The sequence below is a fragment of the Rhinatrema bivittatum genome, chromosome 11 (assembly GCF_901001135.1).
Source record: "Rhinatrema bivittatum chromosome 11, aRhiBiv1.1, whole genome shotgun sequence".
Classification (NCBI taxonomy): Eukaryota; Metazoa; Chordata; class Amphibia; order Gymnophiona; family Rhinatrematidae; genus Rhinatrema; species Rhinatrema bivittatum.
Window position 1 is genome coordinate 99247658 of NC_042625.1, and position 27281 is coordinate 99274938.

The 27281-nt window shown below is 49.9% G+C and overlaps 1 protein-coding gene across 4 annotated transcripts in view; it reads right to left on the reverse strand.

Annotated features, from left to right (window-relative positions):
- Positions 1-27281, reverse strand: part of COL16A1 (collagen type XVI alpha 1 chain) — a 111869-nt gene that overhangs the window by 55644 nt on the left and 28944 nt on the right. For all 4 annotated transcript variants that reach the window (XM_029619243.1, XM_029619244.1, XM_029619241.1 and 1 more), the window contains exons 8-20: positions 24987-25130; positions 19901-19954; positions 19523-19567; positions 11384-11419; positions 10277-10303; positions 9916-9978; positions 8200-8241; positions 8049-8093; positions 5499-5543; positions 4737-4799; positions 4571-4615; positions 3343-3438; positions 2209-2247 (exon numbers count right to left, since the gene is read on the reverse strand). In XM_029619243.1, the coding sequence (XP_029475103.1) occupies positions 2209-2247; positions 3343-3438; positions 4571-4615; positions 4737-4799; positions 5499-5543; positions 8049-8093; positions 8200-8241; positions 9916-9978; positions 10277-10303; positions 11384-11419; positions 19523-19567; positions 19901-19954; positions 24987-25130 (744 nt within the window). The remainder of the gene's footprint in view (positions 1-2208; positions 2248-3342; positions 3439-4570; positions 4616-4736; positions 4800-5498; positions 5544-8048; positions 8094-8199; positions 8242-9915; positions 9979-10276; positions 10304-11383; positions 11420-19522; positions 19568-19900; positions 19955-24986; positions 25131-27281) is intronic.

The window sequence follows — 27281 nt, forward strand, 5'->3', positions numbered from 1 at the left end:
GGCTATTAAAAAGATTGAACCTTGTATAGCTCAGCATGAAGCCAAAATAAAAGAAATGGAAATTAAAATGTCTGTTTTTCAAGAAACACAATAAATCTGGTGAAATCTGATTTGATAATGACTAGGAAGATAGAAAACATGGAGAACTCCCAAAGATATTTAAACCTAAGGGTTTTGAATTTTCCTCAAGTGAGATTGATCTCCTTGAGGGATCAATTTAAAAAGTATCTTATAGAGACTTTGCTTGTACCTGTTGATGCTATTCCTCCAGTAGCAAATATATTCTACGTTGCAAATACGAATCTGACTAACCCACCCTTGAATGATGGTGACAACCTAACAGCATTTCTTGAAACATCTTCGGAGGAACAAGTTGAGTCTCGTGGAACCGTCTCTGTTTCATTTGTTTTTTCAACAGATAGAGATATGGTGTTAAAATTATTTTTGAGAAACAGGGAGAAAGAGTTCTATGGACAAAAGATTCGGATCTTCCCAGACATTACCAAGGCGACACAAATTAGAAGGAAAAAATTGTTGGAGATGCACCAGGAAGCAAGGTTGATGGGGGCTAGAGTCACAATTAGATATCCTTGTAAATGTATTTTATTTTGGAACAAGCCGTTAAGCCCGTTTTACGGGCTACATTAAATTTTTTTTTCAGTCCATTTTCGAACACAGCACCCTTCTACACTTTTTCTCCCTCACTCCCCCTTCCCCTCGTTCACTCACCCCTTCCCTCCACTCAGCCTTACTCACCCTCTGTCTCCTACTGCCTCCCTCCCCTCACCTCCCTCCCCTTCCCTCAGTCACTCCTCACCCTCTCTCAATCCCATCCCCTCTCCCTCAGCCCTCCTCCACTCCCTTTTTCTCTGCTCCACAACTTCTTACCCTTCCACTTACTCACATCCCTCTGTCTCTCACCTCCCCCTCATTCTCCCCCTCTTCCCCCTCATTCTCTCTCTCCCCTCACTCCTCCCCACCTCTCCCACCCCCTACCTCCCTCCCCCTCTCTCCTCCCTCCCTCCCACCCATTCACTCTCTCCTCCCTCCCTCCCACCCACACACCCACTCCTCCCTCCCTCCTCCCACCCACACATTCTCTCCTCCCTCCCTCCCTCTCACTCTCTCCTCCCTCCCTCCCTCTCACTCTCTCCTTCCTCGCTACTGGCCGCCGCTCCTCGTCGCCACTGCTGCTCGACGCCGCCACTACCGCTCGGCGCCGCCCGACGCCGCCATGTTGATATCCAGCTGACACTCGCTGAGACCGACGTGCTTGCCCGCACATGTGCAGTAGAGCTGCTCTCTACTGCGCATTTGCAGCACATCGGTCAAGCTTTGTTTATTAGGCTGATAATGCTCGCTATGTCTTTTTTGAACCAGACCAAATGCATGTATTTTTGGATAGTCATAAGAACGGAGGGAGTGCTGCCTAAAAACATCTCGAGCTAGAGTAGAAGCATAAATGCCTCCTTAATTTCCTATATGTTTGCTTGTAAGATGATGTCCCGTAAACTCTTAGATCTCCCAGCTTTCCGCTTAATATTTAAATATGATAGAGGGAGAAGGAAAGGAATATTTGTTTTACAAAGTTGTTTCTTTAAATGTTTTTCTTTTTCCTTTCTTAATGACTGTTCTAAAGAGATGATAATCTATATTATTTTGTTTCTGTATATCATATAAAAAATTAATAAATAAAGAATTAAAAAAAAAAAAAAAAGAAAATCTATTAGTGTTGTTGATTACCAAATGTACTAATAAAGTATTTTTAGCTGTATTAGAGCTAGCAATGTTATAACGAGCCATTTCTGCAGGTAGAGCTCTGTTTTACCCATGTAAACATCTATAAATTACCCTCCTTAAGAGCAGGCAGATTGAATTGCTCTCTCATCACCAGCATAACATGGCATTAATTTGCACATCACTTTGTAATCTCAGCAATGGTTGCTGTACTTGACGCATGTGTGTGTGTGTGTGTGTGTAAAGTTTGCACTGCTGCTGCCTATGCTACGCCAGTTGTGTGTGTGTATTTTACACACACACACACACACACACACACAGTTACTGGGATACATATTTCAACAGGAACATAAAGAATGCCATAAATAATTTAACATAAGATTGATCAAGTGGCTCCTATGTTCCATGGCATTTGATTTTTAGAATATATAGCCATCAGTCCCAGGAGTGTTACCTAACTTGTTAGCTTACTTTTTCTCCTTCAGGACCAGGGGGGCCACCAGGATCACCCTGAAAAACAAATCAATAGCATCAGTCAACCATTGTGAAGAAGTGCAAGGACTATTTACAACTACCCTGGGCACATGGTGAGAACTATTACAGATATTTCAACATTTTAGTGAGCGACATAAGGGAAGGGTTGTCAGGAAAGTTTGTCTGTTTGCCAATGATACCCAGGAAGGAGCAGAAAACATGAGGAGGGCTATAGCGAAGCTCGAGGAATGGTCTAAGGTCTGGCAACTAAGATTTAAAGCTAAAAAATGCAGAGCATTTAGGATGCAAAAAAACAAGGGAAAGGTACAGTATTGGAGGTTAAATTCTTCTAAGTACAAAGGAAGAGCAAGTTCTGGGGACGATTGTATCTGATGATCTTAAGGTGGCCAAACAGGTGGATACAGTGATGATAAATGCCAGAAAGATGTTTGGATGCAAAGGGAGAGGACTGGTCAGCAGAAAAGGGAGGTGATGCTGCCCCTATATAGGTCCCGGGTGAGACCTCACCTGAATACTGAGACCGCACCTTCATAAGGATAGAAACAGGATGGAGTCGGTCCAGAGGGAGGCTACTAAAATGGTCAGTGGTCTTCATTATAAAGTATATGGGGATAGACTTAAATATCTAAACATGTATACCTTACAGGAAAGGTGAGCTACGGGAGATGTGATAGAGACATTCAGATATCTCAGAGGTTTCCATGCACAGGAGGTGAGACTTTTTCAATGAAAAGGAGGCTCTAGAACAAGGGGTCATGGGATGCGGGTGAAGGAAGGTAAACTCAGGAGTAATCTTAGGAAATATTTCTTTACAAAGAGTGTGGTGGATGTATGGAAAGAGCTCCCGGTGGAAGTGATGGAGACAAGGACAGTATCTGAGTTCAGGAAAGCCTGGGATACATAAAGGGGATAATATGAGGGAGTGATGAGAATTATAATGCTGAATTAATTGGATGGGTGGGCCGTACAGACTTTTCCTGCTGACGTGTTTCTATGTTTCTGCCCAGGTACATAGCAAGTGTTACTAAAGCTACCCTGGGCACAGGGACAAAACACTGTGTAAGAGGGAGAGAGAACAGTGGAGACACGTGAGAATAAATCAGCTCTTACTGGCTTCCCTGGGACTCCAAATCCTGGGAGTCCTGGCAATCCAGGGGGTCCTGGCTCTCCTGCCAGACCCTCAGGTCCAACAAAACCTGGATCCCCCTAAACCAAAAAACAGAGTTATAATGTTATTAAGTGGTCAGATTAGAATGTAATCCTCATTTTCCATAATTAAAGACATATGAATTATTCTAGGGGCAAACAAGTCTCACGCTGTTATCTCTAGCAGTGTTTCCCCAGCAGTGCGCCAGGGCAGACTGCTGTGCCTTCAGGCCTGGTCAGGTGTGTGCCACGGAGACGTCACCACTGCCTGATGCTCAGATGCAGACCAGCACCTCCGCACATCACAACAGCAAGAGGCACCAGCAGTGGCTCCTGTCTGAGGAAATCATTCCTGGGTCCTCCTCCCAGCTTCAGCGAGAGCCTGGAGTGCAGTAATTAATGGGCACACATAGTTGGGCCCTGCTTTGTTTGAGCTTCCTCCTCTGTCTTATCCCCGAGCTGAGTGAGATGGGGACAGTGTGCCCTGAGCACTGGATGTGCCTCTCTCTGAGTGTTGGGAGCAGCAGGAGTGGAGGAGCTCTGGCAGCCACATGAGGTAACCGAGCTGGCTGCCCGCACCACACTGATTTCTCCTGCCCTTGCAAACAGAAGGAGCTGGCGTATTGTACGAAAGCTCCTGCATGTCTCCACCCCCCCGGAGAGAAGCTGGTGAGGCTTTCAGCACTTCCCTAAACTTTTCTTTTGCTCATATGAAGTCCTCTCCAAGTCTTTACCGCCTGCTCCATGAGGGCGTGCCTTGGCCTTGAAAAGGTTGGGAAACACTGATCTATAGGACAGACATATAGGTCACAAATATCGGTAGGATGCACACACCCCAGCAGGATCTGTAGGAATCAACCTCACTAATAACCAATCTGTAACCTAAGGGCACGACTATTGTAACTCAGAGATACACCTACAGCACCAAACGTTACAGTACTGAGCAGGAGACGGACTGACTCATATCCCTTCACACCGCGCACAAAACGGGTCGTTTCCCAGCGAGTCTGCAATAAGGGTTTAAGGGCTGAGCCCTGTGAGGCAGATCCTGCAGATTCCTGGACGTGTGCCGTACAGCGACTGCAGGCAGTGGTGTCGAGCCAAGACCCGGGTGGCACAGAGAGGCGCCCCCTCCTCCTCTCAGAAACGAATAAGTGAATGGGCACGCTCAGGGTCAGGGGCTGCAACTTGCCTTTTGTCCCTTGGGTCCGAGTACACAAATCTCTCCTGGCCGGCCCTGTTCGGAGAAGGGAAGACAGAGCAGAAATTGACATTATTAGTTCTTGAGAGAGGAGAAGCTGGAGGCTGAGAGACAGGGACAGGTCTGCGAGTCCTTTACATGCCATAAAAATCCTTACATCTCGTCCTGGGGTGCCGGCCTTCCCTTCTACACCTCCATCTCCCTTTTCACCTTTCTGTCCCTTTAAAATAGAAAGAGAGAATCGTCAGTGAGAAGCAGAGCGAGCTTTGGGGCTGCACATTCAGCGTCCCCTCCATCCTACAAGGAGAGCATCCTGCGATCCAGAGCCTCGCCTACATGGAAAGTGAAAGCTGCCTCCAGCAAAGGTGCTCCACCGGCAGGCCGAAACGTTGGCAACTTCATGCAGACTTTCCTCTGCCATCTTTTGCTATCTTTTAGTGCTTTTCAACATTTATTTTTTATGTATTTATTTATTTAAGGTGTTTTGTATACCTTCATTCGGTTTCGCCATCAGAACGGTTTACAGAATCATGCAAAATATTCCTACTTCTGCACTACTCCAATCTGCCCATCCAGAGGCAGGATAAGTCTACGGAAACTGCACCAATCAGCTGGAAGACCACTCGCAGGCCTGCCATGAACCCCCATTTTCAATAAGTTCCACATTCAGCTAAATGGATGGCTTGTCCTCACTTGTTAGCATTGCAGTGAGACAAAAATATACCCAGTCCATCAGAGAAAGGTTCATGTTTTCACTTTGGGATTACTCTCCACCATGTCCACACATGCTGTGCAAAACTGGAGACACGTCTGAGAGTCATGCGAACCATTGTCTCCACCCTGAGGGGTGTCCTGCACCTCCTGTGCACCCCTCCAGGACCTGACGTACTGAATCTGGGGAGTAGAGTCAGGGTCTCACCTTTTGTCCTAACTTTCCTTCTGATCCTGGGAATCCCGTTTGTCCCTGCAGACACAAAGGACAAAGCTATAAAAGTGGTGAAGTCTCTGCCGATGAGCGTGCACACGTCTGTGCGTGACGTGTGCATGCACACGTCTGTGCGTGACGTGTGCTGATGGCTGAATTATTGCCCAGGGAGCTTGCAAGTCTCGGATTCTCTTGTGTCCATAAGATGCACAAGCTGGAAACCCCCGGAGGAGTTTCCTTTAATGACTGTAACGTTTGCATTAGAAATAGATAGAGAGTGGATATTTAAATTGTTTTTTAAGTATCGCTTACATAGTTTTTTGAATCTACAGGTAAGAATATTTCCTGATGTGTCAAGAACGACGCAAAAGGAAAGGAAGCAGTTTTTGCTTGTAAGAGCACGGGTGCTACAGATAGGGGCCGGTTTCCTACTGAAATTCCCCTGCGGATGTCAAATCAAATACAAAGGGTCGACCTATCTCTTTTTCCTTCCTTCACAGTTAACCCAATTTCTTTCTGATAAAGATAAAACACAAGAAGTTGTAAAAGTCTAAAATCCAGTTACATCCCCCCTGCAGCATAAATGGCAAAGTTTTCTTTAAGTTAAGGAATGAGGGGTAGAGTGATGGATCCTTATCAAAGTATAGAGGATCTTATGTTTAAAGTATGGTAAGATGATAAGGATGGAAATAATTGTATTGTTGCCTTATGTTTTATAATTTGATAATGATACTTCAATGTTCTATGTCAAGAATATGTAAATTAATAAAACTGCAATAAAAATAAAAATTCAGGCCTGGCAGATGAAAAGGATACCTGGTAATTTCAAAATTAAATCCCTGCACATGCTTTGATGTCACTGACCTAATACCACTCCCAGCCCTTCTCGTTTTCCCTGTGAGTTTGAGTCCACAACGTGGGGCAGCCCATGGATTTGGGAAAACATAATGTGGAGCAGCCTGAGGAATTCAGTACCAAATGATGTATGAACAACCCGTGGATTTGAGTACACACGATGGGAGCAGCCCGTGGATTTAGGTAGACATGCTGTGAGAAAGGCCTGTGGATTTGTGTACACCCAATAGCAACAGCCTGTGGATCTGAGTACACACAATGGGAGCAGCCCATGGATTTGAGTAGACACGATGGGAGCAGCCCATGGATTTGAGTAAACACGATGGGAGCAGCCCGTGGATTTAGGTACACACACACTGTAAGAGCAACCTGTGGATTAGGTATACATGCTGTGAGAGCAGCCCGTGGGTTTAGGTACACATGATGGAGCAGCCTGTGGGTTTAGGTACACACACTGTGAGAGCAGCCTGTGGATTAGGTACACACACTGTGAGAGCAGCCTGTGGATTAGGTACACACACTGTGAGAGCAGCCTGTGGATTAGGTACACACACTGTGAGAGCAGCCTGTGGGTTTAGGTACACACACTGTGAGAGCAGCCTGTGGGTTTAGGTACACACACTGTGAGAGCAGCCTGTGGATTAGGTACACACACTGTGAGAGCAGCCTGTGGGTTTAGGTACACACACTGTGAGAGCAGCCTGTGGATTAGGTATACATACTGTGAGAGCAGCCCGTGGATTTACGTACACATGATGGAGCAGCCTGTGGGTTTAGGTACACACACACTGTGAGAGCAGCCTGTGGATTAGGTATACATACTGTGAGAGCAGCCTGTGGATTAGGTACACACACTGTGAGAGCAGCCTGTGGGTTTAGGTACACACACTGTGAGAGCAGCCTGTGGGTTTAGGTACACACACTGTGAGAGCAGCCTGTGGATTAGGTATACATACTGTGAGAGCAGCCCGTGGATTTACGTACACATGATGGAGCAGCCTGTGGGTTTAGGTACACACACACTGTGAGAGCAGCCTGTGGATTAGGTATACATACTGTGAGAGCAGCCTGTGGGTTTAGGTACACACACGCTGTGAGAGCAGCCCGTGGATTTACGTACACATGATGGAGCAGCCTGTGGGTTTAGGTACACACACTGTGAGAGCAGCCTGTGGATTAGGTATACATACTGTGAGAGCAGCCCGTGGATTTACGTACACATGATGGAGCAGCCTGTGGGTTTAGGTACACACACTGTGAGAGCAGCCTGTGGATTAGGTATACATGCTGTGAGAGCAGCCCGGGATTTACGTACACATGATGGAGCAGCCTGTGGGTTTAGGTACACACACTGTGAGAGCAACCTGTGGATTAGGTATACATGCTGTGAGATTTAAGTACAGCCCGTGGATTTCAGTACACACAATGTGGAACAGTCCGTGGCTTTGAGCGAGTGTGCTGTAGAGCAGTCTGCATAATTTTGGCAGCAGAAGGGGGTACATTTTCAGTGCAGGGAATCTTACCAGGTAACTGCTTTGTTACCTGGAACATTCCTCTGACACGTGTCCTCCATCTGTGTAATAACCACAGAACATTTGTCTCTGTAGGAGAATGGTCACTACACTGTGAGTGACAGCACCAATGGGATAAGAATAAATTCCCGCCCCACCTCAGAACATAAATACTTACAGCATCTCCTCGGTCCCCCTTCTCACCCTTCACGCCTTCTGCACACTTTAATGAGAAAACAAAGCAGTCATGAGAAATCCAGTGGGCCCAGGTGTGGGCATCCCGCTCCCCCTTCCCACATCATTCACATAAAAAAGAAGACGAAACTTACCTGAGCTGGGCCCTCCAGAGAGGTTCGGACACAGTCTGCTCCCTGCATCAGAAAGGGAAGAGGCTGAAACCCTGCTCCGCACAAACCCCTCTCTCTGGGTCAGGATGTGACTTGTGGCAGTGGCTTTGTGCATGGCTGGTGGCTGTGTGTGTGGCAGTGGCTTTGTGCGTGGCTGGTGGCTGTGGGTGTGGCAGTGGCTTTCTGCGTGGCTGGTGGCTGTGTGTGTGGCAGTGGCTTTGTGCATGGCTGGTGGCTGTGTGTGTGGCAGTGGCTTTGTGTGTGTGTGGAAGTGGCTTTGTGCGTGGCTGGTGGCTGTGTGTGTGGAAGTGGCTTTGTGCATGGCTGGTGGCTGTGTGTGTGGCAGTGGCTGTGTGTGTGGCAGTGGCTTTGTGCATGGCTGGTGGCTGTGTGTGTGGCAGTGGCTGTGTGTGTGGCAGTGGCTTTGTGCATGGCTGGTGGCTGTGTGTGTGGCAGTGGCTTTGTGTGTGTGTGGAAGTGGCTTTGTGCGTGGCTGGTGGCTGTGTGTGTGGAAGTGGCTTTGTGCATGGCAGTGGCTTTGTGCATGGCTGGTGGCTGTGTGTGTGGCAGTGGCTGTGTGTGTGGCAGTGGCTTTGTGCATGGCTGGTGGCTGTGTGTGTGGCAGTGGCTGTGTGTGTGGCAGTGGCTTTGTGCATGGCTGGTGGCTGTGTGTGTGGAAGTGGCTTTGTGCGTGGCTGGTGGCTGTGTGCTTCCAGCAGCGCTGATTGATTTATTTCATGGCATTTCTAGCCTGTCTGTCCTGACAACACCCAAGGCGGGTTGGAATTTCATCAACCATAGTAAAACGCTTACCAATCCCAGTTTCCATACAAACTACCACCCCCACAATACACTGAAAGCAGATATAGCCTGTACACATATCACAAAGAAATGAATAAATAATAGAAAAGCATATCTGAGAAATCCCTCCCAGCTCTGGCAGGTAAGAAATACAAGGGAAAAGACCTCCAATTCCCCACTTACTATCTATCACCCATAAAACCCTATCAGGTGAATTTTCAAAGGAATTACGATGTAAATGCAACATACGATTGTAACAAGTTTCAAAAGCCGTGCAAGTGCACTTAATGTGGGTTAAACCTATGGACAATTGAATGGCCTAGACTGTAGCAATTTTTCAAAGCTGCATTTACACGTGTAGAACTCAGCTTTAAGCTTGTAAATGCTTTTGAAAATCAGGCCCATTAGGAGGTAAATGACCTCATCTGTAAAGCACACCAAAAGGGCAACCACACGAACCTGATAAGGTAACCAACTCCCAAGCCATGGAACTGCACTTATCAATGTCCTAACTTAAAGAATCTTGTGACTTCTAAAGAGGGAACAGTCAGCAGTGGCTTCTCTTGCGAGAACTGAGGAGTCTATTTTGCCAATAACCTGCTCCTATCCTGTGCAGCATTTTAAAAGCTACAGCAAAGCTTTCAGTTTGACTTTGGCTACCACAGGCTCTATTAACACAGAGAACATACAGCTGAAGAGCAAACATGCATCCGTGTTTCCTGCCATCCGGAGGCGCTCCCACAGTGCAGAGCTTTCCAAAATAAGTCATTGGAGACTTACATTTATATAATTCTCCTTGTAATGGTTCCACTATACAAAGCAGATCATGTCACTGCTCACAAACTATCTCCAGTGTTCGACAGACAGGAAGGCAAACCACTCATGTCCCTCACTCACCCGTTGTCCTTTCTCCCCCTTCAGTCCATAGGCCCCGGGTTGTCCTCTCTCACCTTTTGTACCCTATAAAATGAAAAGGGGACATCAGCTTAGGAGAATCCAATGAGGCTTGCACTGTGAAGGTGGAAGAAAACAGGAGGCAGCCTGTAGCCTAGAATACAGAGAGTATGACAAAGTGTAATCAGAGGTCGATGGATGGAAACCATCCTCTGCTACCAACAAAAGCATCACTCACATAACAACACAGAATACATGGCAAAGTCATAAATGCTATTCCAAGCCTCCGGGTCTCGGGTGCACAGCAACACTGTGTCCCAGACGAAGGTCTCACGGGATTTCAACAGCACCTTCAGAAACTTACCCGTGGGCCTGGAGGACCAAGTGTAACCTGTGCACACAAAGAAAGCAGGATTAGATTTCATAGAAGCAGAGGAAGGGGTCAGAGCACAGAGGCAAAGAACTTGCGCATAATCTAAATTAATTTCTATCAGAATCCCATGTCAACAAGAACTTATATCTTAACTTAAATTCTATCCGAATGCAGAGTTAACAATAACAAGAACAAAAATAATCTACTAGGTAAATGAAGCTTGAACGACGTGCCGCAAATGCGCAGTAGAGAGCAACTCTACCTCGCATGTGCGGGCAGCACTTCGGTCAGAGCTTGCCTGTAACAAAAATGGCGCGGCCAGGAGCAGGAGCAGTAGCGGCGTGCACAAGGAAGGGAGGGACCTCCTCCGAAGATCTTCCGTCTGCGCCATCCGAAGGGGTTGTGAATGAGCTGAGAGAGGGGGAGTGACTGAGGGGAGGGAGGAGGGAGTGACTGAGGGGAGGGGAGGGGGGGACGGAGGAGAGAGTGTCAGGGGGGAGGGGGAGAGAGTGAAGGGAGGGAGGAGAGAGGGGAGGTGGGAAGAGAGTGGGGGGTGGGAGGAGAGAGTGAGGGGAGGGGGAGGGAGGAGAGTGAGGGGGAGGGGACTAGAGGGTGGGGAGGGGGAGGTGGGAGGGAGACTAGAGGGTGAGGGAGAATGAGGGGAGGGAGGGAGAATGAGGGGAGGGAGGGAGGGAGAATGAGGGGTAAGGAAATGGACTGAAAAGAAAATGTTAATGTAGCCCATTGTTACGGGCTTAACGGCTAGCACCACATAACAAGAGAGCAAAGTAGCTCATGACATCTCCCCTTACAACCATGAAAATTACTAAACAGAATCCCCATCCTCCTAACGTATTATCCCCACCCTCAGCTGAGACGTCTAAGAACATCACCCTAGAGTCATAGGACCCACTTCAGTTCCTCCAAAATATGTATCTTATCAAAGTCTATGTAACCTCAAAATGTATCTTACAAAAGTATGAGTTACACCAATTTGTATTTCAACATGATATGTAATGACCTAAAGGAAGAATGTTACTTTTGTAAACCGTTGTGATCTTCACTTGGAAAGACGGTAACTAAATATTCCAGACTTACATTTGCATCAGATGTCCTCAACATGCAGGAAGGACACTGAAAGAAAACAAACATTGATAAGATGCATCCAAGTGACAAAAAAATGACCTAGAGATGGGAACAATGAGTGAGGTGATCAAATTTACTGATGCTAGCAAATTATTCAAAGTTGTTAAATCATGAGAGGATTGTGAGAAATTCCAAGAGGACCTTGCAAAACTGAGAGACTGAGCTTGCAAATGGCAAATGAAATTTAATGTGGACAAGAGTAACCCAAATTATAGCTACACCAGTCCGGAAAAGGCTCTAGTCATTATTGTTGAAAATATGTTGAAATCTTCTCTTCAGTGTACAGCAGCAGCCAATAAAGCAAATAGACTGCTAGGGATTATTAGGAAAGGAAGGAATAGAGAATGTCATAATGCCTCTGTATCGCTCCATGGTGAGACCGCACCTTGAATACTGTGTACAGTTTTGGTCACCGCACCTCAAAAAAGATATAGTTGGGATGGAGAAGGTACAGAGAAGGGCGACCAAAATGATAAGGGGAATGGAACAGCTCCCCTATGAGGAAAGACTGAAGAGGTTGGGGCTCTTCAGCTTGGAGAAGAGACGGCTGAGGGGAGATATGACAGAGGTCTATAAAATAATGAGTGGAGTGGAATGAGTAAATCAGGTGTTTATTCTTTCAAAAAGTACAAAGACCAGGGAACACACAATGAAGTTAGTGCGTGATGCATTTAAAACTAATAAGAGGACATATGTTTTTACTCAATGCATAATTTAGCTCTGGAATTCATTGCCAGAGGATGTGGTGAAAGCTGTTAGTGTAGCTGCATTTAAAAAAGGTTTGGACAAGTTCCTGGAAGAAAAGTCCATAAACCATTATTAAGGTGGAGAAATCCACTGCTTATCCCTGGGATGGAGAAGTATGGAATCTATCTCCTCCTTTGGGATCCTGCTAGGTATTTGTGACCTGGATTAGCCACTGTTGGAAACAGGATGGTGGGTTTGATGGATCTTTGGTCTGACCCAGTATGGCAAGTCTTATGTTTTTATCTCTATCATATCTCCCCATCTCGCCTTTCCTCCAGGGTGTTCATGTTTAGATCTCTAAGTCTATCCCCGTATACTTTATAATGAAGACCACTGGCCATGTTAGTAGCCTCCCTCTGGCCCGACTCCATCCTGTTTCTATCCTTTTGAAGGTGCAATCTCAGTATTCCAGGTGAGGTTGCACCAGGGACCTATACAGGGGCAGCATCACCTCCCTTTTTCTGCTGACCAGTCCTCTCCCTATGCAGCCAGGCATCTTTCTGGCTTTTACCGTCGCTTTATCCACCTGTTTGGCCACATCAAGATCATCGGATACAATCACCCCCAGATCTCGCTCCTGTTTTGTGCACAGAACTTCACCCCCAAGGTTTAGCTTCCAGAATCTAAACCATTCCTCAAGCTTTACGAGATCCCTCCACATAAGGAGGAGATGAAGAGAAAACTTGGGGAGAGAGAGGAAAGGAAGAGGGGAAAAGGAACTTAGGGGGGAGAAAGAGAAGTGCCTGACGGAAAGAAGGGGGAGATGGGGAAGAACATAGGGAAGATAGAAAGGAATGGGCAAGGTGGGGGGGGCTCTTAAGGGGGCCATGGAGAGGAACCTGGAAGGGGCAGAAGGGGGGATGAGAGCGATGTTGGTGAAGTGGGAGGAGTAGGTGAGGAAAACTAAAAGTCATGGGATAGGAGGCGATGTCCTTTCGTGGATTACAAACTGGTTAAAAGACAGGAAACAGAGAGTAGGATTAAATGGTCAATTTTCTCAGTGGAAAAGGGTAAACAGTGGAGTGCCTCAGGGATCTGTACTGGGACCGGTGCTTTTCAATATATTTATAAATGATCTGGAAAGGAATACGAGGAGTGAGGTTATCCATTCTGCAGATGATACAAAATTATTCAGAGTAGTTAAATCACAACCGGATTGTGATACATTACAGAAGGACCTTGCAAGACTGAAAGATTGGGCATCCAAATGGCAGATGAAATTTAATGTGGATAAGTGCAAGGTGTTGCATATAGGGAAAAATAACCCTTGCTGTAGTTACACGATGTTAGGTTCAATATTAGGAGCTACCACCCAGGAAAAAGATCGAGGCATCATAGTGGATAATACTTTAAAACCGTCGGTTCAGTGTGCTGTGGTAGTCAAAAAAGCAAACAGAATGTTAGGAATTATTAGGAAGGGAAGGTTAATAGAATGGAAAATGTCATAATGCCTCTGTATCGCTCCATGGTGAGACTGCACCTTGAATACTGTGTACAATTCTGGTCGCCGCATCTCAAAAAAGATATAATTGCGATGGAGAAGGTACAGAGAAGGGCAACCAAAATGATAAAGGGGATGGAACAGCTTCCCCTATGAGGAAAGGCTGAAGAGGTTAGGACTGTTCAGTTTGGAGAAGAGATGGCTGAGGGGGGATATGATAGAAGTCTACAAAATCATGAAAGGACTTGAAAAGTTAATGTCAATCGGTTATTTACTCTTTCAGAAAACAGAAGGACCAGGGGCACCATGAAGTCAGCAAGTAGCACATTTAAAACAGGACAAGAGCACATCCTGTTCCTGCTTAAACAGGACCACAGACATTTTTTAATATAAAATCAGAACTACAACCCCCTGCATGCAGTGGGGCAGCAGCAGAACTGGATCAGCCTGTGCAAGTTGACCTGAGTGAAATGCCCACAGCCTGCTTGATGTCAGAAGGGGCAGGCAGGCTGACAGCATGCAGAGCCCAGAACCGACACATTAAATGCTCCTGAACTTCCTGCTTTATCCACAGGGTGGCAGTGATGCAGCAGCAAAGTCTCAGCTCCCCGGCCAGCTAGCGTTTGGCTGAAAGAGGGCCTCTTAGCAGAGCAGAAGTGGCCCGTACGCTGGGGGTCCTTGTACACTGGGCAGGAGGTTCTCATAGGTGGGCGAGGCCCCAGACTCCACCCAAAATACAGAACTCATGGCCCAGAGCTGCTGGAGATTCCAGGACATTACTGCCCTTTGGGGGTCCCTGTGCTGCCAGGGATAAAGTCTAGCCTTGGAGAAATAGCTGCTTGTGCCAATGATTTGCTGCTGCTAACCTTTCCCGTCTCCACATGCTGAGCTGTCCCTGAAGGCTGCCATCACCCCCACACTGCCTGCACGCTCCCCAGCAGTGGGGGTGAAGCATTGCACAGCTAGAAAATGATCCTCATCTTCCTCATCCGTGTGCCCCTTCGCTACGAGCCAGCCCAACATTTCTGGCATCTCCGTGGCTGGGAGTGGGCGCCGTGCTGACATCTTAGCTCATGAGTGCGTCTGAGGGCAGAGGAGGATAGGAGGGCTCATCTTTACCCAATTAATATCCTGGCACAACACCAGATCTCGGGATTTCCCCGCGCGTCTTTGCAAACTAAGGATCCTCCCAGGTGCCCTTTTGGCACGGGGCCAAGCTAAGCTCAGCTCATTTTCAGCAGAATCAGGTCTGTGGCCCAGAAGGACCTTGCAAGCAGCCCCCGTCCACCACAACCTGTGTGGCTACAACCCGGCTCCACCACTGCAGCGGCAAAGGTTACCAAGCCTCACTGAAAAGCAGCACTGACCGGCGAACTTTACTCCCCTGGCCAAACCCCAGGGCCTTCCGAAGGGGTGGGGGGAGGGGCACTGCTCAGGGCCGGCTGGGGCCACACGTCTCAGAATGGCTAATGCCACTCGCTTTTCACCAGGGAGTCAGCACTTGGGATCTAGCAGGATGAAGAGTCATCCCCCTGTCTGACTCAGTTTTGTGCGCACAAATAAAGGCTCAGGTTGGAGTGCGTTTCAGATTTAACTGATAGCCAGGGCTAAGCAGTTATACAACTGTAAATCTAAGCACAGCACCGCCTACGATTTAATTCAACAGGTAAAGGTAACAGCAGCTGCTCCCTGCATCCTCTCCCCTCCTCTGCCTTAGGGCTCCCTGCATCCTGCTGCCCCTGCATCCTCTCCCCTCCTCTGCCTTAGGGCTCCCTGCATCCTGCTGCCTCTGCATCCTCTGCCCTCCTCTGCCTTAGGGCTCCCTGCATCCTGCTGCCTCTGCATCCTCTGCCCTCCTCTGCCTTAGGGCTCCCTGCATCCTGCTGCCTCTGCATCCTCTCCCCTCCTCTCCTTAGGGCTCCCTGCATCCTGCTGCCTCTGCATCCTCTCCTCTCCTCTGCCTTAGGGCTCCCTGCATCCTGCTGCCTCTGCATCCTCTCCCCTCCTCTGCCTTAGAGCTCCCTGCATCCTGCTGCCTCTGCATCCTCTCCCCTCCTCTGCCTTAGGGCTCCCTGCATCCTGCTGCCTCTGCATCCTCTCTCCTCCTCTGCCTTAGAGCTCCCTGCATCCTGCTGCCTCTGCATCCTCTCCCCTCCTCTGCCTTAGAGCTCCCTGCATCCTGCTGCCTCTGCATCCTCTCCCCTCCTCTGCCTTAGAGCTCCCTGCATCCTGCTGCCTCTGCATCCTCTCCCCTCCTCTGCCTTAGGGCTCCCTGCATCCTGCTGCCTCTGCATCCTCTCCCCTCCTCTGCCTTAGGGCTCCCTGCATCCTGCTGCCTCTGCATCCTCTCCCCTCCTCTGCCTTAGGGCTCCCTGCATCCTGCTGCCTCTGCATCCTCTCCTCTCCTCTGCCTTAGGGCTCCCTGCATCCTGCTGCCTCTGCATCCTCTCCCCTCCTCTGCCTTAGAGCTCCCTGCATCCTGCTGCCTCTGCATCCTCTCCCCTCCTCTGCCTTAGAGCTCCCTGCATCCTGCTGCCTCTGCATCCTCTCCCCTCCTCTGCCTTAGAGCTCCCTGCATCCTGCTGCCTCTGCATCCTCTCCCCTCCTCTGCCTTAGGGCTCCCTGCATCCTGCTGCCTCTGCATCCTCTCCCCTCCTCTGCCTTAGGGCTCCCTGCATCCTGCTGCCTCTGCATCCTCTCCTCTCCTCTGCCTTAGGGCTCCCTGCATCCTGCTGCCTCTGCATCATCTCCTTTCCTCTGCCTTAGGGCTCCCTGCATCCTGCTGCCTCTGCATCCTCTCCCCTCCTCTGCCTTAGGGCTCCCTGCATCCTGCTGCCTCTGCATCCTCTCCTCTCCTCTGCCTTAGGACTCCCTGCATCCTGCTGCCCCTGCATCCTCTCCCCTCCTCTGCCTTAGAGCTCCCTGCATCCTGCTGCCTCAGCATCCTCTCCCCTCCTCTGCCTTAGGGCTCCCTGCATCCTGCTGCCTCTGCTTCCTCTCCCCTCCTCTGCCTTAGGGCTCCCTGCATCCTGCTGCCTCTGCATCCTCTGCCCTCCTCTGCCTTAGGGCTCCCTGCATCCTGCTGCCTCTGCATCCTCTCCCCTCCTCTCCTTAGGGCTCCCTGCATCCTGCTGCCTCTGCATCCTCTCCTCTCCTCTGCCTTAGGGCTCCCTGCATCCTGCTGCCTCTGCATCCTCTCCCCTCCTCTGCCTTAGAGCTCCCTGCATCCTGCTGCCTCTGCATCCTCTCCTCTCCTCTGCCTTAGGGCTCCCTGCATCCTGCTGCCTCTGCATCCTCTCTCCTCCTCTGCCTTAGAGCTCCCTGCATCCTGCTGCCTCTGCATCCTCTCCCCTCCTCTGCCTTAGAGCTCCCTGCATCCTGCTGCCTCTGCATCCTCTCCCCTCCTCTGCCTTAGAGCTCCCTGCATCCTGCTGCCTCTGCATCCTCTCCCCTCCTCTGCCTTAGGGCTCCCTGCATCCTGCTGCCTCTGCATCCTCTCCCCTCCTCTGCCTTAGGGCTCCCTGCATCCTGCTGCCTCTGCATCCTCTCCCCTCCTCTGCCTTAGGGCTCCCTGCATCCTGCTGCCTCTGCATCCTCTCCTCTCCTCTGCCTTAGGGCTCCCTGCATCCTGCTGCCTCTGCATCCTCTCCCCTCCTCTGCCTTAGAGCTCCCTGCATCCTGCTGCCTCTGCATCCTCTCCCCTCCTCTGCCTTAGAGCTCCCTGCATCCTGCTGCCTCTGCATCCTCTCCCCTCCTCTGCCTTAGAGCTCCCTGCATCCTGCTGCCTCTGCATCCTCTCCCCTCCTCTGCCTTAGGGCTCCCTGCATCCTGCTGCCTCTGCATCCTCTCCCCTCCTCTGCCTTAGGGCTCCCTGCATCCTGCTGCCTCTGCATCCTCTCCTCTCCTCTGCCTTAGGGCTCCCTGCATCCTGCTGCCTCTGCATCATCTCCTTTCCTCTGCCTTAGGGCTCCCTGCATCCTGCTGCCTCTGCATCCTCTCCTCTCCTCTGCCTTAGGGCTCCCTGCATCCTGCTGCCTCTGCATCCTCTCCCCTCCTCTGCCTTAGGGCTCCCTGCATCCTGCTGCCTCTGCATCCTCTCCCCTCCTCTGCCTTAGGGCTCCCTGCATCCTGCTGCCTCTGCATCCTCTCCCCTCCTCTGCCTTAGGGCTCCCTGCATCCTGCTGCCTCTGCATCCTCTCCTCTCCTCTGCCTCAGGGCTCCCTGCATCCTGCTGCCTCTGCATCCTCTCCTCTCCTCTGCCTCAGGGCTCCCTGCATCCTGCTGCCTCTGCATCCTCTCCCCTCCTCTGCCTTAGGGCTCCCTGCATCCTGCTGCCTCTGCATCCTCTCCCCTCCTCTGCCTTAGAGCTCCCTGCATCCTGCTGCCTCTGCATCCTCTCCCCTCCTCTGCCTTAGGGCTTCCTGCATCCTGCTGCCTCTGCATCCTCTCCTCTCCTCTGCCTTAGGGCTCCCTGCATCCTGCTGCCTCTGCATCCTCTCCCCTCCTCTGCCTCAGGGCTCCCTGCATCCTGCTGCCTCTGCATCCTCTCCTCTGCCTTAGGGCTCCCTGCATCCTGCTGCCTCTGCATCCTCTCCCTCCTCTGCCTTAGAGCTCCCTGCATTCTGCTGCCTCTGCATCCTCTCCCCTCCTCTGCCTTAGAGCTCCCTGCATCCTGCTGCCTCTGCATCCTCTCCTCTCCTCTGCCTTAGAGCTCCCTGCATCCTGCTGCCTCTGCATCCTCTCCCCTCCTCTGCCTTAGGGCTCCCTGCATCCTGCTGCCTCTGCATCCTCTCCCCTCCTCTGCCTTAGAGCTCCCTGCATCCTGCTGCCTCTGCATCCTCTCCCCTCCTCTGCCTTAGAGCTCCCTGCATCCTGCTGCCTCTGCATCCTCTCCCCTCCTCTGCCTTAGAGCTCCCTGCAGCCTGTGCAGGATGGACGTCACTGTCTATTGGATTCAGCTCACTGCCCCAGCCAGCTTGTGGGCAGTGACTACTATGGGATATTCAGACAGCTCAGAGTACCAGAGAAGGGTGACCAAAATGATAAGGGCATGGAATGACTAAAGAAGTTAGGGCTGAACGGTTTGGAGAAGAGACGACTGAGTGCGGATATGATAGAAGTCTTCAAAATCATGAATGGATTCGAACAAGTTAATGTAAATTGGTTGTTTACTCTCTCAGATAATAGAAGGACCAGGGGGCACTCAATGAAGTTAGGAAGTAGCTCATTTAAAACAAATTGAAGGAAATTATTTTTCACTCAGTGCATAGTTAAGCTCTGGAATTCATTGCCAGAGGATGTGGTTACCGCAGTTAGTGTAACTGCGTTTAAAAAAGGTTTGGATGAGTTCCTAGAGGATAAATCCATAAACTATTACGGTAATTAATGATCAATAGTAGCTTATGATTTATTTAATGTTTGGGTACTTGCCAGGTTCTTATGGCCTGGATTGGCCACTGTTGGAAGCAGGATGCTGGGCTTGATGGACCCTTGGTCTGACCCAGTATGGCATTTTCTTATGTTCTTATGTTCTTACCTGTGGGGGTGAAACTGCTCTGGGATATGCAGTCAGCTCATGGTATGTGTGGGGGTGAAACTGCTCTGGGATACGCAGCCAGCTCGCGGAACATGTGGGAGTGAAATTGATATGGGAGATGCAGACAGCTCACAGTACGTGCGAGGGCGAGATGCAGCTCACCAGATTTTTCTCTCATAGTTTTCTGCCCCACAGCAGCCAGAGTGAGTGAATCTGTGGGTGTTAATTTAGCCACTGCCCCTCACTCGCCTCCTCATGTTCAAGACGTGCATGTGACGCTCACTCTCAGACCCTCACAGCACTAAGCCCCTTTATTGCCAAGCTTAGAATAATAACGGAAGACTTCAAACACTGCAAAGCTATTTACCTCATCGGCTGGCACAGCCCGCAGACCTGGGGGCCCGGTGTGACCCTGTCATGGCAAGAAAACAGAACAGAGGAAATGCTGCATCTCTGCTTCTTCTCTCCCCCATAGACAGATTTCCAATGCAAAGATCTGTCAAAGCAAAATCTCCCACGTGGCTAACCAGTCCCTCCCGCCAAGCCACATCCCCCCCTCCAAATCCTGTGGCCAGCCATTCAGATTCAAGAAACTGTACTGGCATGACAATTTGGGCATTCCCTGACACCAAGCCAAGAGACTGGCCATTCCCGCCCATGAAAAACTCATAAATAAAATAAAAATGAAATGATAAGGCTAGCTCGGGCATTAGATAATGCACCTCTCCAGATCTCCAGCACTTACTGCCTCTCTCCGGTCTCCTTTGGCTCCGGTCTTCCCAGACGTAATCCTGTCAGCCTATGGAGAGAAAGCACACAAGAAGCATTACCACGAGTGCCCAGAGACACACACAGCGCGTTCTCACTGCATGGGACCCTCCCTATGAAATCACTACCTCGCTTCAGTTTTATCTTCTAGTGTTGCCTCCCCACACCTCCAGGCATTTGTGCTGCAATTGATATTTTTCTTTCTAATCTACTTTGTGCCTTTACTAGGAATAGGTGGAAATAAATAATAAACCTTCATCTGTACTTATTTCTTCACTAGGAAGCTCCTTGTGCAAACATGCACAGTCAGTGTGAGCCCACACATATACAGACGCTCCACTGTCTCACACAGACATCAACAGCCTTCCCATACCTGCTCCTTGTACAAATGTGCAAACTTAGTGTGAGCCCACACATATACAGACGCCCTTCTGTCTATGCTGATCCTTCCCATACCTGCTCCAGCAGCACTTGTGCAAATCTGCACAGTCAGTGTGAGCCCACACATATACAGACGCCCCACTGTCTATGCTGAGCCTTCCCACACCTGCTGCACCAGCACTTGTGCAAATGTGCACAGTCAGTGTGAGCCCACACATATACAGACACCTCACTGTCTCACAAGACAGGTAGAGCCTTCCCAAACCTGCTCCTTGTACAAATGTGCACACTTAGTGTCAGCCCACACATATACAGACGCCCTTCTGTCTATGCTGATCCTTCCCATACCTGCTCCAGCAGCACTTGTGCACATCTGCACAGTTGGTGTGAGCCCACACATATACAGACGCCCTTCTGTCTATGCTGAGCCTTCCCATACCTGCTCCAGCACTTGTGCAAATCTGCACAGTCAGTGTGAGCCCACACATATACACACACCTCACTGTCTCACACAGACTTCCAGAGCCTTTACACACCTGCTGCGGCAGCCCCTGCACAGAGACTGATATGGAAAAGGTGAGCACTGAATCAATGAGTTTACCCCTCCTCCTCACAGCACCAGATAGACAGTGACTCATCCACAGTGAGAGACATCCCCTTCTTCTTATAGCACCAGAGAGATAGTGGATCATTTCACAGTGAGAGACAGTCCTTCCTTCATATAGCACTAGAGAGATAGCAGCTCATCCAAAGCAAGAGAAATCTCCTCCTTACAGCACCAGAGAGACAGCCACTCCTCAGAGCACCAGAGAGACAGCCACTCCTCTAGCTCCAGAGACAGTTGATCATCCACAGCGAGAGACAGCCCTTTGTTCTTCTAGCAACCCGAGATAGCAGCTCATCCAAAGAAAGAGAAATCTCATTACAGCACCAGAGAGACAGTGGATCATTCACAATGAGAGACAGTCCCTCCTTCTTATAGCAACAGCTCATCCAAAGCAAGAGACGGCCCCTCGTTACAGCACCTGAAAGTAAGCCATCCCCATCTTTCTTACAGTGCCAGAGGGACAGCAGCTCATGCACCATGAGAGACAAAGTGCCAGGATAGGGATGGGAATGACCCTCATTATAGCAGCACAAATGGCAGGCGAGAGCCTCTGGTTAGAGTTCTGTTCATTGCTCACATTGGACTGAGGGTGTCGCCCTCGAGCAGTTATTTGTCTGTCCTGGCCTCAGACTCTGGATCTGGTTCAATGTTATGTTAGTGACAGGAGCCGAGGCAGCGATGCGAGTCAGTGACAGCAGAGTCCCGCAGCACTCAGGAAGCTCTCCATACTCTGGCCCTGGACCCCTTCCAGCTGGATTCTGCTGATCCCACTTCCATTTTTTAATCCAGACTGCTCTGCAGAGGATATTAACATTCAGATCACCCTGGAGACCCCTGAGGGGAAGGAGACGAGAGAGACAGATCGGATCCTGTCTGCCACAGACAGGAAGGCAAGTCCCAGCCAGTCTGGGAGCATAAACAGCTCCTAGTGCTGGATAAGATCTGGGTGTGTGGGGGGGGGGGGGGTGCAAACTCGGGTCTCCTGGCCATCCAGAAGAGCACAATTCTTCTGAAACATACATTTATCTAACAACCTAAGCCAAAAAGCCCGAATGTGCAAACTATTTGTCCATGTGGTAGGACCGTTCATAGAGCCCACGCCTGGGCTCACTTGTAATCATTACAGTCCTATCCACTGCCCTCCCTTAATCGTAAACACACTGGTTTAAAAGTCACTCCACAAATTACCAGAACAAATCTTCAGTCGAACAACACTTCTTGTCTACAAATTCCTCCCATTAAAGATGCTCGACTATCAACCACTAGAAACAGAGCATTCTCCATTGCTTCCCCAAAAAAATGGAACTCTCTACCGCCTTATTTAAGAACTCAATCTAACATCAAAAAGTTCAAGAAGGTCCTAAAAACTTTCCTCTTCCATACAGTCTACATCAATGATCATCCTTAACAACAATCCATCTACAATCAATTCAACCATTCAAACGCAAACAAGAAAAAAAAAAACAGTAACTACAACTGGCATCAACCTTAAGTGGTAAAATTTCAGAAATGTAATATGAAGCCCTCCTTTAAGATGAATTAATACTATTTTTGTTACTTTCCTTTTTACATCTTTCCCTTCTCCCCCTCTATCTATCATTTCACTATTGTTATTGTTTTCTTCTTTTGCAACTATGTATAATTTATCTGATTGTTGTTTTGATCCTGTAAACCATTGTGATGGCTAAACCGAATGACGGTATATAAAAAACGGATAAATAACTAAATAAATGCCCACGCCTGGGGTCAGTTATAATCATTACAGTCCTATCCACTGCCCTCCCACCTTCCCTTAATGCTGCTTCAGGGGCTTCCTCCTGAAGTTGTTGCTAATTTTCCAGCCCAAATCTCAGCAGCTATTTCGTGTAAATCAATGGCAACGCGAGGTGGCATCAGTACGGGCAAGAAGCTGGCAACAGATTCCAGAGTCGAGAGAAAAAGCGCCGTCTGCCATCAGTTCTGCCTCTGCTGGTTGTCAGGTTCCCGTGCCGGGCGCCACATGTCAGGGCGACCAGCCTGCTGTCCTATGAGCACATGGTGAGTCCCCTTTTATACTTTTATTTTAGAGAGTTATTTACCCGTTGCACCCCCTCATGATTTTATAAATTTCTACTCTGTCCCCTTTCCAAGCTGAAGAGCCCCAGCCTGCGCTGCCTCTCATCCCAGGGGAGATGCTCCATCCCCTTTATCATTTCCGTCACCTTCCCACATCATCTGAGGTGCACAATACTCAGGGCGGTCACACCACACATCATTACAGAGGCATTAGGATACTCCATGTAGTATTTTGTTCATTTCAGAATAATCCCTAACACTCTGTTTGCTTTTTTGACCGCCATCGCTCATTAGAAGTCCCTGCATGCAATAGGATGAAAAGCAGAACAGACTCCCCCTCTGCTCAGAGACATTCATGCTGGTGCAAGGTATCTGACTCCCTAGGTGAAACCTCAGTCATGGTCATCCCCCACCCCAAAACACACACCCACACACACACACACACACACACATACACCCACACACACACACACACACACACACACATACACACACACACATACACACAAACACACACCCACACACACACACCACACACACACACACACACACATACACACACAAGGCAGCAAGCTCTCTGCTCTCTTCAGTCCCCACCACCACTCCTCTGCTCCCTTCCCCCAGAATCCACCCTCCTGGCAGAGATCCTCTGGGCACTGCAGTTCTGTCTTTCCTGGGACATTGGAGTGTGAGTGCCACATCCATGGTGGGAGCTGAAACACAGGGCAGCAGCGTGCCTCAAAGAGAAGGTGTCCATCCTTCTCCTCCCCACAGGGCCGGGTGTAGGCATTAGGGATGTGCGTTCCTTAATCCCATTTCAGCAGAACCTGAGTATCTCACGGACATTATAGTACATGGGTAAAAACAGATCGTAGGTGCATAACTCGTTATTAAAAACATACGCGTACGATCCGTTATTAGCTGTGTACTATTAAGTCTGTGAGGTATGCGGGTACCACCGAAACGAATGCAGCGAATGCACATCCCTATTAAACACAGGCAACAAAGGCAGGTGCCTTGAGCACCAGATTCTGAAGGCATCCAAAACGTAGGACTCCCTCTGCTGCTGTCTGATTTCGGAGGGAAATATCTGCCACCCTTGGTCTCCTGCCTATAGAAGCCATAATCTTAAATCCAGCTCTGTCTCCCCACTGCACCGCTCTTCTTCTCTGCCTGTCTCCTTGTTGTGCTCCTGCAGCACAAAGAACCCACTCCTATGTTGTATATTTCCTGCTGCGTTTGCAGCTGCAGGCCCACACGTCCAGGCGCTGTGCGACACCAGGCGAGGAGGAGCTGGGAGGAGATAGCTTCTCTGTTACTGGTTAAGCCCATCGAGCTGAAGCAAGCAAGGTTGTCTAGCGCACTCTTTGCTCCTACCTTCAATGCCTGCTCAATCCTGCCACTGCCACCACCCTCCCCAAAACGTTGATGCTCTAGGTTGCTGTCTAATCTGCCTTGTGCTACCACTGGACCTGGAGACATGGAAGGCTCCCTCAGGAGCCGGCGGCTGGGCCCAGGGCACTGACCATTAGGGGGCGTGAGTCATGTGGGGCCTCGAGTGGCGACGGCAAAGAGTGCTGGTGATTTGGCGGCTATCACGTTTCTGTTTCCTTTCAAGTTCCTGAAAGGAGCCTCATGCACGCACTCAAACGGGACCTGAGGCTATGGGGAGGCAGGGAGGCTGCTGAGGGGGAGAGGTACTGAGACAGCAAATTGAGGCTGGAGGCAGCAACATTCAGCCTAAGCAGGCCTGAGAGAAGGAGGAATCAAGCGTGGGAGACTGGAGAGTGAGGCCTGGGGATTGTCTTTTGGAAAGTTTCTACCCCTGGAGGGGTGGAAGGGAAGAGATCACAGGTCTGGTCCCCACCCAGTCCTCAAAATATTTCCATTGCATATTCATTGTGGATATCTGGAAACTCCCAAGGAACCAAAGCAGCTCAGACCTCCCACAACAACCTCAGAAGGCCTTCAGAGCGTAAAGGGCCCTGCACCCCCTTCCCCATCCCCAGCACAAGCCCACCTTGCCTTCTGCGGCCTCCTCCAGGCAGAAGCAGCGGGTGTAGACTTTGCCTTCAGGCTGGGGGTTGATCTCGATCAGGTTACTGCTCTGCACAGTCTCACTAACCTCAGCATCTCGTCTGGTTTTGGAGACTTCAGGAAAACACTGCAGAGTGGAGAGAAATTAAAGCAATAAACCACTACATGTGGAGTCTAGCAGCACTGACGAAATGGGAAGTGGTCCCAGAGAAGGAACGACTCCCAAAATATTGCATGCAGCTTTCTTAGAAAATATCACAGCACCATGTCCTCCACTGTCCCTAGTGCAGGGTCTCTCAGCACAGACCATGTCCTCCACTGTCCCTAATGCAGGGTCACATTGCAGGGTCTCACAGCATAAGATACCATGTCCTCCACTGTCCCTAATGCAGGGTCTCTCAGCGCAGAAGACCATGTCCTCCACTGTCCCTAATGCAGGGTCTCTCAGCACAGAAGACCATGTCCTCCACTGTCCCTAATGCAGGGTCTCTCAGCGCAGGAGACCATGTCCTCCACTGTCCCTAATGCAGGGTCTCTCAGCGCAGGAGACCATGTCCTCCACTGTCCCTAATGCAGGGTCTCTCAGCACAGACCATGTCCTCCACTGTCCCTAATGCAGGGTCTCTCAGCGCAGGAGACCATGTCCTCCACTGTCCCTAATGCAGGGTCACATTGCAGGGTCTCACAGCATAAGATACCATGTCCTCCACTGTCCCTAATGCAGGGTCTCACAGCACAGAAGACCATGTCCTCCACTGTCCCTAATGCAGGGTCTCTCAGCGCAGGAGACCATGTCCTCCACTGTCCCTAATGCAGGGTCTCACAGCACAGAAGACCATGTCCTCCACTGTCCCTAATGCAGGGTCTCTCAGCACAGAAGACCATGTCCTCCACTGTCCCTAATGCAGGGTCTCTCAGCGCAGGAGACCATGTCCTCCACTGTCCCTAATGCAGGGTCTCTCAGCGCAGGAGACCATGTCCTCCACTGTCCCTAATGCAGGGTCTCTCAGCACAGAAGACCATGTCCTCCACTGTCCCTAATGCAGGGTCTCACAGCACAGAAGACCATGTCCTCCACTGTCCCTAATGCAGGGTCTCTCAGCACAGAAGACCATGTCCTCCACTGTCCCTAATGCAGGGTCTCTCAGCATAAGATACCATGTCCTCCACTGTCCCTAATGCAGGGTCTCTCAGCACAGAAGACCATGTCCTCCACTGTCCCTAATGCAGGGTCTCTCAGCATAAGATACCATGTCCTCCACTGTCCCTAATGCAGGGTCTCACAGCACAGGAGACCATGTCCTCCACTGTCCCTAATGCAGGGTCTCTCAGCACAGAAGACCATGTCCTCCACTGTCCCTAATGCAGGGTCTCTCAGCACAGGAGACCATGTCTTCCACTGTCCCTAATGCAGGGTCACATTGCAGGGTCTCACAGCATAAGATACCATGTCCTCCACTGTCCCTAATGCAGGGTCTCACAGCATAGGAGACCATGTCCTCCACTGTCCCTAATGCAGGGTCTCACAGCACAGAAGACCATGTCCTCCACTGTCCCTAATGCAGGGTCTCTCAGCACAGAAGACCATGTCCTCCACTGTCCCTAATGCAGGGTCTCTCAGCACAGAAGACCATGTCCTCCACTGTCCCTAATGCAGGGTCTCTCAGCACAGAAGACCATATCCTCCACTGTCCCTAATGCAGGGTCTCTCAGCACAGAAGACCATGTCCTCCACTGTCCCTAATGTAGAGTCTCACAGCACAGAAGACCATGTCCTCCACTGTCCCTAATGCAGGGTCTCTCAGCACAGAAGACCATATCCTCCACTGTCCCTAATGCAGGGTCTCTCAGCACAGAAGACCATGTCCTCCACTGTCCCTAATGCAGGGTCTCTCAGCACAGAAGACCATGTCCTCCACTGTCCCTAATGCAGGGTCTCTCAGCACAGAAGACCATGTCCTCCACTGACCCTAATGCAGGGTCTCTCAGCACAGAAGACCATGTCCTCCACTGTCCCTAATGCAGGGTCTCTCAGCACAGAAGACCATGTCCTCCACTGTCCCTAATGCAGGGTCTCTCAGCACAGAAGACCATGTCCTCCACTGTCCCTAATGCAGGGTCTCTCAGCACAGAAGACCATGTCCTCCACTGTCCCTAATGCAGGGTCTCTCAGCACAGAAGACCATGTCCTCCACTGTCCCTAATGCAGGGTCTCTCAGCACAGACCATGTCCTCCACTGTCCCTAATGCAGGGTCACATTGCAGTGTCTCACAGCAT